Below are 18,652 nucleotides of genomic sequence, written 5' to 3'. Positions count from 1 at the left end.
AATTTGCAATTTGCGCATGAACTATACGGCCACCCTATATGTAGACACTTTTCGTTGTCTGGGGAAGGGAGTCTGTGGGCATCTGGTGGGTAGAAGCCAGAGATTTTGCTAAACACCCTACAATATCCAGCACAGCCCTCACCACAAAGAATTGTGTAGCTCAAAATGTCTTACATCCCAAGATTGAGAAACCACGAGCTAGAATGGATGTTCCCACAGAAGCCAACCCTGGGTATGGCGTCTTACAGTCTTCTAGACAGGGTGCGTGCTCAGAGGAGGCTTGGCCTGGATTCTATTTGTCCTGTGTCTCTGGGGTCCAGAAACGTAGGCATTGACCTCATTCTGACTGATGGGTGATGACTCCCCTGTGCCAGGTCACAGCCCAGGACACATGGAGCCAGAATCATAGCCCTGCTGCGCCATTCTGCATGGCACAGAGCCCTCCTGCTCCTCAGCCATCAGGAGAGAAGGCCACTCAAGCACTCCCAGGAAGGCAGGGGTGTCCCACCTAGGGGTGTCCCCCTATGGGGGGGGAAGGGGAGGTAGTACCATTACTCCGCTTCCTTGTCTCATGCCTCCCATGCCAGCACATTCATTCACCTTCACAATAATCTGCCTTTCTCCTGGATAGCAAAACTCCTAAGCTTCCCAACAACCCTAAGGAAATCTCACTTTGCTTTGCTTTTCACGTGAGATACTACTTACGAGAGACACAAATCTGTTGGTTCAGAATCCCTGACCACCTTAGGATGACACGAGGAAATTCTATTAGTTGGGTGCTTCTCTGTAATTACAGAACAGGTTTTGTTAACTAATACAGTTCAACGTCAGTGTGATGTCTTTGAGAGGGAAGGATTGGTTTGTGGGAATGAACAGATGAGCATGATGAGATGGACTTGGGTATTTATTCTTCATTCTATAGGAATTGCTGGTCATCTGCACCTTTAACAGCAGCTGATTTATCTTAGTCCAAGTATGAGTTACAATGAAAAGAAGTAAGCATTCTCCATCAGGATGTCCATAGAATTTTATGAGCCTAATGCAGAATGACCCCACTTACAAGCTGGGAAGGAAGGCAACATTTTCTATCTTTGAAAGTCTCTCCAAAGGGTTCCCAGTAAGAGCAGAATCTATTGCAGCCTCCCTTAGTGAATGGGGGTGGGGTAGGGTGACCCCTAGGCAGAGGTTGGGACCAAGGTGCCTTTAAGTCTGAGGACTCAGTTCCAAGGATGGCCAACAAGGTTTCCTCTGTGCCCAAGGAAGACTCTGGGTCAGTGGAAATAAGGAATGTTGCTGGCACGTGAAATGATGTTGATGATAACGGGAAGTACCTGTGTATTGTGGTGCATTTTAGGTGGCGCCATTTCGAACATGTACGCCATGATGATCGCACGGTTTAAGATGTTCCCGGAAGTCAAGGAGAAAGGGATGGCTGCTGTTCCCAGGCTCATCGCCTTCACATCGGAGCATGTAGGTGTTTCTGTTCCTTCCAAATTTAACATTATGTTCCATAAAGCCTGAATTGAAGAGACAATGGCCGGAGATGTTTCATTCCCAGAGGTTCATTTTCCAGCAGACGTGTCGGGAGTATAAGGGTGAGGGAACAGACAAGGGATTCTCCTTATCTCCTTGGAGAAAGCAGAATGTTTTTACTTCTAGTTCCCACCCTTCGCTTCTCTGTGACAGTGTTGCGTGTTGGGGGACAGGGAGGGGAGAAGGCAGAGTGACCGCATACTCAGGTGGATGTCGATGCTATGCCTATGTTTATCCTGTCAATATAGTCTTGGTGTTTATAGATATTCAGTCAGCTGACCCAATAGATATTCTACCCTCAGGGTGCCTGGAACTATTTAACTTTAATCTTTACCAAAGCTTCCTTGTTACCATAAGGAAATAGCAGCATGGTCTATCCTAGCTGATGTTTGAGCCAAATCAGCCTCAGCCAAGCACAGACTGATGGTTCTGGTCTTCCTTGTAGTATCACAAATTTCCTTCCCCTTAATCTATTCTATTTCCTTCCCCTTAATCTATTCTATTAATCCTATTCTCCTAGACCAGCCACGCCTTGTGCACGGTAGTCTAAACTATTCACATAAATTGAGCTCAACAGCTGTAGCCTGCACCCAGCTTTCTCTCACAAGCCAGGGTAAGGCAGCACGCAAGCTGCAGCTGCGTGAACCACCTCTTGGTTCCAAACCATCCCCCCACACAGGGCCCAAGGTCAACCTGAGATCCACTCCTTGACAGGTATCGGATGAACATTACCTGCGTGTAATTCATAACTCTGTTCCCTTATGACCTCTGCCCTAAAGTAGCCTCGGGTCTAGGATCCAGCTGCCTCTGAGAGGATGGGAGCCCTCCGATGGCTAGGGAACTTGGAGACAGTGCGGAAGGGAGGGGTCTATAAGAAGACTTGGGCCGCCTGTAAGGAGACATTACTCGCAAGAATTAGGGAGCCACAGTGGGTCTCAGATCTCCCATGGAATTTTTCTTTTTCCTATTTTAAGTGGGGTGTGTGCCTCTGTGTGTCTGTGTCTATCTGTGTGTGTGGTTGTGTGTGTTTATGAAAGAAGAGACAGGGCAAGTTCAGATTGGAGGTCAGCAGATAGGGTTCACTACCTTAGCAGTAGCTGTGGAATTAAAGGAAACTAGCAATTACATGTTAATGAATTCACTTGAACATTTTGGTCTCAGTAATCTTTGGGAGTTTATCTTTTTTTAATGCCCTTTCTTGATTTATAGGGGCCAAACTTAGCAAAGAAGACCATAATTTGACATTAAATAGTATGTTACCTTTCCATTACTGCTAAAACACGTTATCACAAATTTAGTGGCTAAAAACAATGTGAAGTCATCGTCTTATAGCTCTGGGGGACAGAATTCTACAATGAGAAAAGCAGGGCTATATTTTTTCTGGAGGCGCCTGGGAAGAATCCATTTCTTTGCCTTTTTTAGCTTCTAGAAGCTGCTTGCGTTTCCTGGTTCATGGCGCCTTTCTCCATCTTCAAAACCAACATCATAACATCTTCAAATCTCTCTCTGACCTCTATTTCCCCACCAGACAGCTTTTTGTCTATGGCTCTGACCCTCCTGCCTCCCTCTTTCACACGTAAGTAAGGACCCCGTGATTACATTGGACTTCCTCGGATAAACCAGGGTAATCGCCATCTGCAAAATCCCTTTTACCATATCAGGCAATATAGTCACAGGTTTCAAAGACAAGGATGTGGACAGCTTTGGAGGAATATCCATTATTCAGCCTACCACCTAGGCAGGTAGTCCCTGGGTTACAAATGAGATAAGTTCTGTAGGTTTGTTCTTAAATCGAGTTTGTATGTAAGTCAGAACAGGCACGTTAACCGCTTACCTGTAATAACCTCCATTTGTAAGGATGAGTCGTAGGTCAGTCAGATGTTTGTAACTCTGATGTACTGTAATAGCCTCCATTCATAAGTGCACATTGGACATAAGTGAGATGTCTGTAACTTAGAGACTGCTCGTCCTCCACCAGGAGATTACATTTCATTTCTCATCTCCAAGGGTAGAAAAACATGATATAATTTTTCTTATCAATTTCTATTTCCCTGAAGGGGATTTGAACCCCTAGTTACCTCAAATGTAACTACATTCTCAGCCTCAAAAAGCCCAGAGGGCCTTACACTGGACATCTTTTTCTTCTGGCTTTTGAGTTGTTTCCACAAGCTACAATGAGGTGGCCCCAGCAGCAAGCTGCCCTGTGCTGAATGAGCTTCTCAGCCTCTTGCAAAATGGACTTGGCCTTGTCCAGAAGGCTCAGGCCATGTGATCTGAGGATAATTTTGCTATACTGTCTTTTCCTAACGTTGTAAACTTGGAGTCTACTTCTTTATTTCTGAAAGAAAGAAAGGCCATACAACCATTCGGTTCTCCCTACTCCTTCCTGTGTTTCTATCCACTCACAGAATTTGCATGATTTTTAGAATTGTGAACCTTTCCTAAAATCTGAACTGGTTCTAACAAAAGGCTTATCATTTTTGACGGATGAATTGTTTTTCTAATGTATGCCATTTATCCAATTACTATTTGACAGTTTCCAAAAACACTTCCAATATACCAGTGTATAAGCTTCTTTGATTCTCCCAACAACCTTGCGGGCAAAGTAGAACAGAGATTGTCACCAGCATTTTTCTTAAACTTTGTGTTAATATAAGAGGATGTACGATCAGGTTACATTATTTGCCTTTGTTAGGAAAAGTCCAAGTTGTACTTGAGTCCTTCACCCCGGAGGTGTCCCATATATACCCTTACATTCTAAAAATGAAGAGGCTGAAGTTAGCTAGGTAGGATCAAACCAGATTTCCCGACTCCCAGACAACTGAGGTCCCTGCCCCAACTACCATGGTAAAGATTAAAAGATTCAGCAACAAACTTTTGTACACAATAGCTCATCAATCAAATTAATGTTTTATAACTTCTCTAATCAAATTGCCACTATGAGCTTTTTCGTAATGTGAAGGGGGTGCTAAGTTGTTATTGCCTCCCCCTGCCCCGGCAAAAAAGCTCCTTATGATCTCATAGGGCTGGGCTGGAGGGGATTGGACAGATGAGCTGTTCAAAGTGTTCAGAGCTGGTCCAATTTTTAAATACTACCTCTGAATCTATTAAATTTTTAAGTCCTACCTCTGAAGCTCCAGGTGAAGAAGTACCACCGTGGCCCTGTCTCTAGTTCCTTTTAGGCTCTAGACCCCTCCTGCAGGATATCCAATTCATTATGCAGTGTCACTCCTTCTGGCCTCGGGCCAGCCAGGCCACACACTCCCTCAGTCTCTTCAGATTTTGCAATCACTTTGTCTCTACCAGCTCCAGAAATAGACCTGATGGAAGAAAATTAATAAGTCATTTCTCCAATGCCTTCTCTCCAGGCTAAACAATGTCAAGCCTTGCATGGAGATGTCTTTCCTGAATAGCTTGGCCCACGGGGAGGAAAGGGTGGGGTCAGTCTTCTGTGTTGATTGCAGTGGGGACAGTGGAGGCCAGTGGCTGAGGCAGAAGCTGGCTCAGGGAGTCCTCTCTCCAAGGCCCAAGACTTTGGGAGAATCAAATAACAGCTTTATAAAACACTTGTCTCAGAGCCTGGGACATAAGAAGCTCTATATAAACAGGAAGTAACTTTAGAAAACAATAACCTTGTTTCATAGATGAAGAAACCAACCCTCAAAGATGGGAGATGCTTTGGCCAAGGTTTACAGCAGAGCCAGAGCTAGGCCCTCAGTTACCCAGCAGTCCCTGCATTGCTCTTTTAGCTACTGGGGGGTGTGTCCTGTGAACACCACTGTCTGGCTGGCTGCTCTCAATCTACTTGGAGCATCTTTTCCCAAGCCCCATCCTGCCCATGTTGGTTATAGTAGTGCTAATATACTGTCCTGATCTACTGACCCAGGTCGAGTTGCCATTCTTTCTTCTATGCTGAAAATTGACTTAATAACTGAGCAGATTTAGAGCCCTGGGTGCAGAAATGACATCTGTAGTCCTCTGCATCCATCACCCAGAGATTCATATATTCAGAAACAGAAGAGCCATCTTTTATTTGCCAAATGACCCTCCACTCTCTCTCTCTGTTGCACTCACCAAAGCTGCCCCCCCCCCTTTTCTGGCCACCAACACAGGCTAGAACTTTACCGAGCTGACAAGGTGAGCAAGCTATTAAATTTTTCTGTTTGGTGGAGCTAACTGATCTCTTAGAAAACTTGAATTAAATAATATTGCTGTGAGAAACTTTAGAAGAAACAAATGAATCACTGAATTGGCATGAGAAATGGCATTTAAAGTATCAGTAAAAAGTTCTGAGATTACTTGCCTCCAAAATATGGGATCAGAGGATCTCAGACCTGGAAGAGATCTTAAAGATAATTTGTATGAACATTATTCATCCTTTGTTGGAATCTCATCACCTTTCTCAGTGATAGAGAAAGGCTTGGCAAAAATTAATCCAAGTGTATGATTTTTTTCTTGAAAGTACGTTTAAAGGGAAATGAAGATCCCAGGTCAGTAATTCACGTCTCTAGTTTTGAATCCTTTGAAAGCCTAAACCATGAGCTTGATTCTAGACTTAATTCCTTGTGTGGCACAAGCTCTTCCAGAAATAGCTTCCATGAAATGGCATGACCTCATCTAAGAAAAATGTTCTTCATAATTACAACAGGCACTGGGATCTTTTAGGCAAATCAACCATAATCGCTTCACTCGGTCTTTACAGGCCAGTCCCACCTCATACCCACATCACCCAGAATCAGTCACCAAGCTTTGGGCCACTTCAGTGAGAGGTGATTCTCATAATTGCTTTAGAAAGATATCCTTATTTGAGAGGATTTTAATTCCAAAAATAGATTTAAAAAAAAAACAAAAATGAAAACCAGCAACCTGGGCAGCTTGGAAAAATACAACTCCCTCAGAATGAAATGCTTCCCATCAGGCCGAAATGTGGTCTGAGGGAACTGGAAGTAAGTGAAATTGAGCTCACCCCGGGTTCCCTAGCACCCCTACTCTGAGTGCATTCCAGGGCCCTGTCCCTCTCATGTTTTTTTCTTCTCCACCCAGTTCTATAAACCTCCTCTCAGGAAAGAATCTGACAGCTGCTGAGATGGGAGTAGTAGGGAAGACCCAAGTGTCACCTCCTCTGGGTATTTCCAGTGCAATAGGAAGCAAAGGAATGACCTGGTTCCTGCTCTCGGGGCATGTCCCCTGCACTGGGGAAGAAAGGGAGATGGGGTCTGCAGAGGACCACAGAGATCACATGCCACATCAGGGGACTGACTCCCCTGGTTCCAAGTCCCAGGTAGAAGTAACTGGATGGACTTGTTTGATATTTCTCTCCAGGTGAGCAGACAAAGCCCATGGGCTTTGAAATTGACTAGAAATGGTGACAGGCCCAGGTCTGCCACCTCCTGGGGCCTGCTGCTTCATTTGCTCATCTATAAAGTGGGAATAATTCCACCTCACTCCTATAGTTGTCAGCAGGATAAAGTGAGGTGATAGGGTAGAGCAGTGCTTTTCAACCTTTTTAAATTCACGGCACACTTGAACCTGTAGTCAAACTTCCATAGCATGCTTAAATTATGTTGATCAGAAAGGAGAATAAAAAAAAAAAAGGAATATACTTACTGCGCTTTGAACTTCTTTCAAAAATAATTTAATTAACGATCTTTAAAATTTTTTGTGGCACACCTAAGCTCCTCTCATAGCACACCAGTTGAAAACCACTAGGGTAGAGGGAGTCACACAGCTCCTGACCCTGGGTGAGCACCTCACAAACAGGCAGCCAGCATTGCCGTTGGAACCAGCCACCCCCTGCTGTCCTGTGTAGAGAAAGAGCTGAGACATGTAAAATTTATTCTTAGTTACTTTGAAACATGCACTTGCATTGTGCACATTAGATAAGATTTAAATGTCTTACCACAAAAAATAAGTAAGTGAGGTGATGGCTATTTTAATCAGTTTGATTTAAGCATTCCACGCTGTATATCAGATCATCACATTGTACCCCATAAGTGTATACAGTTATAATTTTAATTAAAAAAATAATTTTAAAAAATTTTCAAAAACAGAGGCGAGCCAATATGGAGGCAGCAGAGAGAGTGACCAGTTGGGGGACAAGTCTGGGACCAAGTGATTTCCTTAAAATGCCCGTGGCCTCCCTCCCAGAATAGCAGAGCAACACTCCAATAGTCACAAGAGTTTTCCTCCCCTATTAGTGCTTGTATAATTTTGAAATTTCCCCATAGGCTCCAGATGGCATACACAAGTCATGACAAAAGTTTTGAGACACTTGAAAAATCAAGAAACCTAAAATCCGCACAGACAAAATGAAACAAATGAAACCCTCCCAGCAACACGGATAAGCCGGGCAAGTTGAAACTTACACTGGGGGATCAGAAAGGAGCCTGTCGACTGTGTTTCTTAGAAGTGAAATAACAGACCTTAACACAGTCTGTCTCAAAACTTTTGTAGTGACCCACGGTTTCCTTAAAGAAAGAGACTTGACATTAATTTTGAAGATTTCACAATTCCACTCGAGGTAATGAGAGAGAGCTGAGGATGGTCTCACACTAGGTGAGAGATTAAGGAAAGCCACAGCTTATGAGCAGCCTGTTGTGCACTGAGCAGCCTGGGGGCACCTCACATGGGACATCTACACCTGTCACAGCAATGCTGCCAGGAGAGGGACTCAGCATGGCAGCTCAGTAAAGGATGCCCCAGGATAAGGAAGAAACTGGCCTAAAGAGATCCACATGTCAAACCCACATCAGCGTGCCTCCAATCACCTCTTTCCGTTACATATTTTCATTCACACATCCCAGGATCCCAAAATCATGGGAATAATTGTCCACTGAGTCCTAGAAAAGACCAAATGCATTCTCAGTACCCATGTTTGCATTTGACACCAAACATCCTCCTTAAGTCTTTTTCTGTGTTAAACATGATCCTGCTAGCTACCATTCCTTGGTTTTGACACATGCTTAGGGTACAAGCTTACAGTGGTGGGGGGGGGGTTCACACTGGTCCTTAGAATTGGCTATGGCTGAGGAGACAGCAGCTTTGCAGAGAGCCTTGGGTACAGATCTACAACATCTCCAGCTCACACAGTCGCTAAAAACACGGCTAGAGGATCCCCTCTTCCACCCTATTATAACAAGTTAGAAATTAACCAGGTGGTTTCCCAGAGCACAAGGTTCCTGGAAATCAGGCCCATTGATGAACAGAAGCAAGCACAGAGGTGACCGGTCTTTCCAGGGCAAATGTAACTATCATTTCCTCCAAGTCCTAGGGTCTACCGTACAGGAGGCAAACCAGTGGGTGTGTGGGAGGGGTGTGAAGGAAGGAAGATGCAAGGGGACTGTGGGAACCCTCATCGCTGAGAGATTAGGGACTCTAAGCCCTGGAGAAGGGTCACAGAAGCAGGTTCCAGCTCCTTCCCAGGCTGAGGACCCCTGAGCATAAGAGCCTGTCCACCTCTGTTCATCGTCCTTCTACACACACCCATCAACTTCACCCACAGAGGAGAGGGGCATTGGGACAAAAGGAACAGAAGGATCAAGTCCAAGGACAACTGATCCAAGGACAGCTGAGCTAGAAGGTAGAATGCTCAAGTTAAGAGCTGAGATCTCCAAACTAGTATGTCCTTTCTCTTTGTCTGAAATCTGTAGGAAGCCTCTTTCTCCTCCCAAGCAATGGGTCTGGTTAGGAGGGCCTGCAGCTGCCTCCCACCAGGGAGGGGCTCTGTCTTAGGGAGCCTTCTCTCCTCTGTTTCAGGGAGAAGTAGCAAGGAGATCCCTGGACTTGCTTTTATTTATTTTTTAGTTTCACATTAATATGAGGGTACAAATGTTTAGGTGACACTGTTTGTGACTCTAAGGTAAAGTTCAAGTTGTAGTTGAGCCCTTCACGCAGGAGGTGTGCTACACACCCTCACACTGTGCACCTTGCCCTCCCTCCTTCCCTCTCCCCTCTCCCTTCCCCCTTGCTAGACTGTATTTGTGTTTTATCTTTCGTGTGGGTGTGTAGCTGTCTATATATTGGTTGCATGTTATGGACTTGCTTTTAGAATGGGCCTTAGATGAGAGCCACTGGGGTCTCCTGAGACCACCATCATCTGGTTCTAATCACCAAAGCCCACACCTCAACGTTGGGATTTGTGACCAGAAATGTAAGGCAATAGTGACATTTCCCTGGACTTGTTCTCTGAGCATATAGTCAACAAATTCAACAAGTGGCTCAGCACCTGTGGTTCAAGCTGCTAAGGCGTGAGCCACATACACCTGAGCTGGTGGGTTCGAATCCAGCCCAGGCCCACCAAACAACAATGATGGCTGCAACCAAAAAGTAGCCGGGTATTCTGGCGGGCACCTGTGGTCCCAGCTACTTGGGAGGCAGAGACAGGAGAATTGCTTAAGCCCAGGAGTTGGAGGTTGCTGTGAGCTGTTATGTCACAGCATTCTACCCAGGGTGACAGCTTGAGACTCTGTCTCAAAAAAAAAACAAATTCAACAAGTGTTTATCAAATATACACTGGGACAGAGTCTTGCCCTCACATAGCCTCCTATGCCCTGGTAGGGGACATACAGTGAACTAATTACACATTTGCTATAAGGTCATGTGGTGACAAGATAGTAGGGGATATTGGGCTATTTTATAGAACTGTCACAAAAGATCGCTCTGTGGAGGTGATATATGAACAGAGACCTGCAAGGTCTGAAAAGTTTGTGAACTCACCCTAGATAAAGTGCTTTGAGGGGTGATCAGTGCATAGCTTCCCAAGGGGGAGTACTTCAAAGGTGACCACGGGACTCTTCAGTGATGGAGTATGTAGCACTTTTTCTGGGATGAATTCACAAACTTAATTGTCTGACATCATAGATCGAATGAGAGAGGGTTTTCAGGGAAGTAGAACAGCAGTGGTTTTCAACCTTCCTAATGCCATGACCCTTTAATACAGTTCCTCATGTTGTGGTGACCCCCAATAAGAAAATTATTTTCGTTGCTACTTCATAACTGTAATTTTGCAATTGTTGTGAATCGTAATGTTAGAAAGCCTGACTTTTTTTTAATTTCAAGTGTTTTATAACTCTAAAATCCCTTAATTGTTTGCACTTGTTTGAAAGCTAAGCCGAATCACATAATCTTGTTTCTAGAGTTCCCTCATATTTAAAAAAAAAATAGAGAAATGACTCTTTCATCATCTTTGAACTTTTCATTTAGCACAAAGTAAAAATTATATGGGTATAGAAATATAATAGAAACTTATAGAAATTATAGAAAAAAGTATAGAATATATAGAAAATATAATAGAAAATTATATGGGTTTAAATAGAAATATAATTTACTCCTACATAAGCATGAGAGTCAATTGCTATTTTTTCCAAATCAGGGAAGGGGCCGTAGGTTGGGGGCTCATTAACTTATTTTCCAGAAATTCTATTGATGAACAATTGATGATTATGAGAGTCTTAGTACTGCAGTCCCCAGTCCCTGGGCTGTGGCCTATTAGGAAGCAGATTGTATGTACAGCAGGAGGTTAGTGAGTGAAGCTTCATCTGTATTTACAGCCATTCCCCATTACCTCCTGAGCTCCACCTCCTGTCAGATCAGGGGACATTAGATTCTCAGAGGAGTGTGAACCCTACTGTATGAGCTGTGTGTTTGCAGGATCTAGGTTGCACACTCTTTGTGAGAGTCTGATGCCTGAAGATCTGAGGTGGAGCTGTAATGCACTTGAATCATCCCCAAACCATTACCTTGGCCACTCTAGAAAAATTCTTGTATTCCATGAAACCATTCCCTGGTGCCCAAAAGATTGAGGAGTACTGTTTTATTAGTAGTAGTATATCATAATTATAGTCTTATTATTAGGGACAAATTTGAATCCTTGTAGCTTCTAATTTTTGTTCAGAATTTTGCCTGTTATATAGAGCATCCTGTCCCCTGTCCCACCTTGGCAGAGCCCTTTATATCTAAAGGCCACTGAATCTTTTGTATTAACCTGGAGAGAGTTTTGGAGAACATTATCTCAAGTAAAGTATCACAAAAATGGGAAAGCAAGTATCCAGTGTATTCAATACTACTATGAAGCCAAGAGATGAATTATTCCATGCCCACACAAATCAAGAAAAACTCAATTTAATTCAGGTTGGGAGTGGGGACCAGTGCTCTCATCCAGTGGGCACAGTGTGAGAGTATATGGCACGCCTCCTGGGTGAAGGGCACAACTACAACAGGGACCTTACCAAATAAATGCAAACATTGAAACCCAATCATAGGTACCTTCATATTAATCGGAAATAAATAAATAAATAAAAGCCACCTATGCCATAGGTCCGTGATGCCCTCTGCTCATGGCCAAGCTTCCTGAGTTCTCTTCGGTCACCTGCTTCCCAGGCTCCTCCGCATCCAGAAGTTAATCCTTTTCTCCTCTCATCTACCAACAAGTGGCTCCGTTAAATGTGGTGCCAAGGATTGAAAATGAGAGACGTGCCATTTAAGCTGCCTTCCTTGTTTCTTCCTCATGAGATAGTGGTATTTTTCCTTTTTTCCCTCTCAAGTTCCTTCTTCTCCACGAGTCCCTTGCTATTTGTGAATAACATTTAGCTTTTTTTTTTTTTTGGCTCCTTTTCCTGAAAATATAAACAGACTCGATGTTTCCTACCTAATTTTCTTTTTCATGCCTCATCTCACCTTTGTTCCCCATCTTTAAGCTTTCCATTTGGGCATGTGTTTTTCTTTAAATCGGTAGCATTTGGCGCAGTGATCAATTATCTTGGGTAATTGCTCTTCATTTAGGGCTCCCCATTCTTTCCCATTAGAGACCAGACAGGAACGTGGCTTCTGTTGACCAGGTGCACCAGATCTCTTACTTATCCCCAATTTGCCATTTTGCAGTTCAGAGCTTAAGAGCTCGTTCACAGAAGGGCATAATTTGAGCGGCTGGTGTTGGCTCAGTGGGGGCAGCTGGCCCCTCTGTCCTGTGCCCTCCTGGCTGTAAGGGACTTAGCACCACTTTGCCCTTAGCTCACTCTCCTCAGGCTCTCCCAAGTCTCCTCCTAAATACACAAAAACACTTTTTTGTGTTGACGGGAGGGTCATGCATCTTTACAAATCCCTGACCTAATTAAACTTTCTCCTCCAGCTCCCAGGTATCTTGGTAACGGTCATCCACTTTGTCATTCTCAGGTTGTAAGATGAAGCTAATGGCCCTTTCTCATTGCATCTAACCGCACTGGGCTTTTTAAACTCCTCTGTTCAACGTCCCCCTTGACTGGGTAACATTATTTGCTGCTGTTATAAATGTGATTTCTTTCTGAGTATTAGACATACGCCCTAAAAATACAGTATGTTCAGAGTTCCTGTGCTGTGTATGTAAGAATTCAGATGAGTGGAAAGTGGGCGTTGGAAGAGAGAGTACCCTCTGTGGAATCGTAACTTAAAATTCCAGTCAGCGAGCCTTTGGAGATGTAGATGGAGGAAGCCAGCTCTTCTTTTGGACGGCTTAATGATCTGTAGTTAATAGGGAGAGGCTGATGGGCAGATGCGGTACAGCTGGGTTTAAGTCAGCCTTTCTCAGCTCTCAGAATGGCACAGTGATTATGACCATTGAGACACACGATCCCACCCAGAATCAAAGGCACAAAGACTTGGCAGTGGTGTGAGGCTGCCACAGGCTGGGCAGTTGCCTGCAGGACAGATCACCCCTCCAACAAGTCTGGGGAGAAGAGTGCCAGGTTGAGGGCCAACTTCCTGAATGCACCGATTTCACTGAACTTGGAAGAAACCGGGTATGCTCTTTTGGTAGCAAAATGCAAGTCTGATCGCGGCTGGAGGCGGCTGATTACCCTGGTTAGTGACATAGGCCTTGATGTGAAGTTGGCTCAGAGTTACAGTGTGCTGGGGTATCGGGTCCATTTCCAGTTTCCAACATCTTGTTATCTTCCCTCAAAAAGCCCAAGTGACTTCAACCCCAGTAACAAAAAAAATAAGCTTATTCAAAAATGGGCAAAGGACTTGAATAGAACGTATCCAAAGAATGTGTATAAATATCCAGTAAGCACGTGAGATGTTGAACAGCTAGCTAATCATTAGGGAAATGAGATGCAAATCAAAAGCAAAATGAGTTACCGTCTCACATCCATTAGGATGGTTATTTTCTTTCTTTTTTTTTTTTTTCTTTTGAGACAGAGTCTCACTCTGTCACCCTGGGTAGAGTCCTCTGTCGTCATAGCTCACAGCAACCTCAGACTCTTGGACTCAAGCGATTCCCTTGCCTCAGCCTCCCGAGTAGCTGGGACTACAGGCACCCACCCCAACAACCGGCTAGTTATGAGGATGACTATCATCTAAAAACACAAAATTACAAATGTTGATGAAAATGTGGAGAAACTGAAACTCTCATACTCTGCTGATAAGAATGTAAAATGGTGCGGCCACAGTGGGGAAAGGAGGGAAGTTCCTCAAAAGGTTAAAATAGGAGCGTCATGTGATCCAGCAAAGCCCCTCTAGTTACCTACTCAGAACAATTGAAAGCAGAGTCTTGAAGAGGCATTTGTGTGGCCAAGTTTCAAAGCAGCATGAGTCAGTCACAAAAGCCAAAAGGTGGAATCAACTGAGCAACCATCCACAGATAAACGGATAAACAAAATGAGATACATACATACAGTGAAATATCATTTGTCCTTAAAAAGGAAGGGAATCCCGACCTTGGGGACTTTATGCCAAGTGAAATACACCACTTACGAAAGCCAAATTCTATATGATTCCACTCATTCTAAGCACCCAGAGGAGTCAAATCCACAGAGACAGAAAGTAGAGTGGTGGTTGCCGGGGCTGGTGGAGGGAGGAAATAAGAAATGTTTAATGCATACAGAGCTTGAGTTTTGCAAGACGAAAAGTGTTCTGGAGTCAGATGCAGGTAATGGTTGTACACAACAAAGGGAATGCATTTAAAGCTGCTGAATTATACACTTAAAAAATGGCTAACAGGGTATTCACAGTATACAGAGTGGCCATAAGTTGGGGTGCAAATTGCACACTATTTTAAATTGCACTTGGACTTTATGGCCACCCTGTATGTGTTTCACCACAATTTTTAAAAGTGCAAGAGAAGGATGCCACCTTCTGTCAGCAGCCCAGGCTTTGAAGATTACAAACTAGAAATATAAGGGGGGGGGGGGAAGCCAATGGAATGGAACTTATCTTTATATGAAACTAATTGCAAATATGCTCTTTTTTTTTTTTTTCGGAGTCATTTTTCTCTCAAGAAGGGAGCTGCAGCCTTAGGGATTGGAACAGACAGCGTGATTCTGATTAAATGTGATGAGAGGTGAGCAGGCATCTGTAACCCTTGTTGGTCAGTGACTTGTGAATTCCACAACAAATACCTTTCGGTCTGAAGACAGGAGACGACCGCAGGGCAGCCAGCCGCTGCTGGCTGCTCTTTTGTTTTTAACCTGTTTGGAGCCTTCAGAGGTTGTGCCTCGATACTGTCAGAGGCTCTCGCAGCCTTTGAATCAGAACCTTTGTTAAATGAATCAAAATATTCTGCACGTTCAGAATCTGCAGGAGCACATTCATCACCTGGGCTCCTTAGCAGCAGCAGACAGCTCGATCTCTGATTTATGGCGGCATCATCACGTTCAGCATGATGACCGATGTAAACTTGATGAGCTGATTACGGGAGGTAGGGGGCAGTTTGGGGAGCGGAGGAAATGGCACACCAGTAACTCCACAGTTCTGTGCTGGAACTAGAGGACTCCCGGGGAAAATCCCTGTCTCTATGGGCACCTGGGTTTCCCGGGCGCTCTGGGATTGAGGTGCTGCTTTGTGGTGGAGATTTTAAAGTATTTTTAGAATATCCATGTAAAGTATCACTGGCCTATAGGCCAGAGCCTCGTAAAAACTACATCCAGTCTTGAAAGGCTTAAGTAACAACTTTCGCTAAATTGAAAGGAAGCCACTCCATGAACCATTCTTATATATTTATTAGGCAGGGGTGCACTGATTGGCTACCATGTCACTAGGTTCTAGAGAACCATGAGGCTGGACCCCAATTCCCTGACAATGATGTGATCTAGGTGGGAAAATGCACTAGTATCAGTAGGGGGCAGTATATGGTTGGACCGCACAGCATGGGTGAGCACGTGTTCACAGGACAGGCATAGAAAACTTCATGTAAGGGACAGGCGTTAACTGAACTTTTAAAATTAGAAGTTAGATAGGTGCAGGGGAAGGCAGGGGGATTTACAGAAGACTCGACACCAGCAGAAAAGCTGCAGAAGTAGCAGGGCTGAAGGCGAGGAGCCAGGCCTGAGCAGAGGCAGCAGGAGGGGTCAGCCCTGGCTGGTACAGTTGGTCCCCTGGACCCCTGAAAGTTCTGAAATTCCAATTGATTAATAACCACATTCACCTCTGGGTGAGGAGGTTAAAGACAATTGTCACTTTTTGTTTATACCTTTCTGTTTTGCCTGATTTTGTTTGCTTGTTTGCAAAGAACATACATTGTTTGTACAAGGCAGGTGTTACCGGACAAAGACCGGGTCTGGCTGCCTGTCACTGTCAGCCAGGGGCTGAGATAGGGATTAAGTCCACCACACTTTGTCATCCAAAAGTCAGCAATCCAGAGAACAGCCAGAGTAGTCTCTCAGTTCTGTTCTGACTCAGTTACAGTTCTAATAATTTTTATAATAAGAATATAAGGAAACCTAGAAACTTTTAACTGTATCTGATAGGAAGCAGTCTTCATTTTAACAGTGTAAAATGTTTAAACAACAGAAAGGTAATTTGCACTTTAACCAAAAGAGAATCATCAAAGAAAACATTATATCATCAAAGTAACCTTTACTGATATCCAAACACCTATGGTCTATGTGTGACTACTTCCCCCAATGTCTTTTGAGACAAACATCCTCACAATCACAGTGAAACCTTAACTAGATAATCTTGCAAGGTGTGTGGAGAAGGCTGAGCCAACTAAGGTCAGCTGTAATGCCCCAGCTCAGCTTCTCAGACTCCATCTTGCAGGCTGTTTTCCTGGCTTCAAGGGGATGGAGGAAAGGTGTGTTATTCTTTCCTTTGGGAGCAGTGGAACTACAATTAGGGCTTGAGCTTGATAGGTCTGGGAACAAGGTAATTTGAAAGCATTTGTATTCAAGAAGGACATGGATGAAGTTGCCCTGGAGGAAGCAAGGAAGGGGAGACGGTCTCCAGCCAGGTAGGCCAGGTGGGAAGTTCTAGCAATGGGACAGGCAAGAAGTGTGAAAAAGACCGGGGTGAGGCTGCACATTTTGAAAAATGGAGCTGCCTTATAATTTTAAGGTTGCCAATGTGCCTCATTAGCAAGGACTTAAGAGCCAAATTCGAGGTGAAAACTCAAAAAATTGCTTAATCAGAAACAAGGTTTAGATGACTTTAAAATTTTTCTTAATCCGTAGTTGATCTGTTTTGAGTAAGAAGTCTAGAATTCGGGGAAGACCCTCCTAGATAAGCCATCCTGGCCCTCCTCGCTGCCTAGGCCAGAAGCATTCTTGAGTTGAATCCTAGTGGGCTGATGGGGCATCCTCTTGCCTCCACTCCTAAAAGCATCCTGATGGCCACTTCTGCTACTGTGAAAATCGGGTGTGACAATAAAAAAGATCTTGCACAAGTCCACCAAGCCTCGTGGGAACAAAAGGCTGAGGACCCCTGAACATCTGCAAGAGAAGTGCAGGCCTGGTCCAGAGGGAGAGCTAAGGGCAGGGACCAGGCTGCCAGGACAGGCACCAGGAGCTTGTCACCACCAACAGGAGGGCGGAGGAGGCAGGAGGCAGGAATGCTGGAAAGCCAGTGGGAGTGAGAATCACTGGCCAGGTGGCCTCAAATCTGAAAATCAAAGAATGTTATTTCAATGATTTTAGAGGCCATTAGGAAAACTATAATGCTTAAACTATAACTTTAAAAGTACTGGGTTATACAACTTAAAAGTACTGGGTTTTTGTTTTGTTTTGTTTTTGAGACAGAGTCTCACTCTGTCACCCTGGGTAGAGTGCCATGGCATCATAGCTCACAGCAATCTCAACTCTTGGGTTTGAGCAATCCTCTTGCCTCAGCCTCCCAAGTAGCTGGGACTACAGATGCCCACCACAATTCCTGATGAGTTTTTCTCTATTTTTAGTAGAGACAGGGTCTTGATCTTTCTCAGGCTGGTCTCGAACTCCTGAGCTCAAGCAATCCACCTGCCTTGGCCTCCCAGAGTGCTAGGATGACAGGCGTGAGCCACCGCCCCCATCTAAAAGTATTGCTTTTTATCTTTTGCAACTTGCTTGATGGGGGACAGAGGAGAGCAGTAGAGGAAGGAAGGAAAATGGAAGGAGCAAAAAGAATAAGAAATAAGGTGGGAAAGAACGAGGCCTAGGAGAACCAGGTGTGCGGTGGAAGCCTGCGGCGAGGAGGAGAGGTGTGAAGGGAAACGGGAGCGGAAGAAGGAAGCACAGTTGGAGCTTTACGAGGAATAAATTACAGTTTTACCATCTAAATAACAACTATGCTTTCTTTTAAAAAATAGACGATAACTGCAAAAAAAAAGCCTAGTTCTACCATCTAAAGATCATCACTCATTCCATATCAGTATCTAAATCTTTGACTCTCTTTTTCTAGGCATAGAAGCATTTTCATTTTTTTTCTCTACATGTTTGTGATCATTTTTCTCCTAAGTAAACAAGATAATGTAATTTTTGTACATTGTTACATACAGAGACCCCCTTAACTGTGTGATATTTCAGGGGTGGCTGTCAGAAAGCACGATAGTACTTTAGAGGGCTGGCTCTGGAACTGATTGTTTGAATTGGAATCTCAGTGCCCACAGTGGAAGGTACATGCCTCTCCGTGCCTCATTTTATCTGAAAAAAGGAAAAAAGGACTGGCACCTGCTTCGTAGGGTTATGAAGATTAAATGTGTTGAAAAATGTGAAAAGCTAAAAAGAAAGAAAAAGAATGAACAATACCTAGAACAGAGTAAGCAGAAACGTGGATATTCCTATATCTGGAATTCTTGTCAAAATTAGCCTTCCCATCCTTCAGTACACATCCTCACATTTCTGCAGCTTCTTCATTTATATTTATCCCTTCATAGATTTGCTAACTAAAATTATATGAA

General features: G+C 44.0%; 1 protein-coding gene across 1 annotated transcript in view; it reads left to right on the top strand.

Moving 5' to 3' along the window:
• Nucleotides 1-18,652, top strand: part of GAD2 (glutamate decarboxylase 2) — a 75,997-nt gene that overhangs the window by 11,756 nt on the left and 45,589 nt on the right. The window contains exons 7-9 of the mRNA XM_003786746.2: nucleotides 1,355-1,470; nucleotides 1,559-1,560; nucleotides 14,768-14,845. Coding sequence (XP_003786794.1) covers nucleotides 1,355-1,470; nucleotides 1,559-1,560; nucleotides 14,768-14,845 — 196 coding nt within the window. The remainder of the gene's footprint in view (nucleotides 1-1,354; nucleotides 1,471-1,558; nucleotides 1,561-14,767; nucleotides 14,846-18,652) is intronic.

Source organism: Otolemur garnettii, unplaced genomic scaffold (assembly GCF_000181295.1).
Source record: "Otolemur garnettii isolate 467f Iridium unplaced genomic scaffold, OtoGar3 scaffold00019, whole genome shotgun sequence".
NCBI classification, from domain to species: Eukaryota; Metazoa; Chordata; class Mammalia; order Primates; family Galagidae; genus Otolemur; species Otolemur garnettii.
The sequence above is the reverse complement of the archived record's forward strand: the minus strand, read 5'-3'. Positions and strand labels throughout refer to the sequence as shown.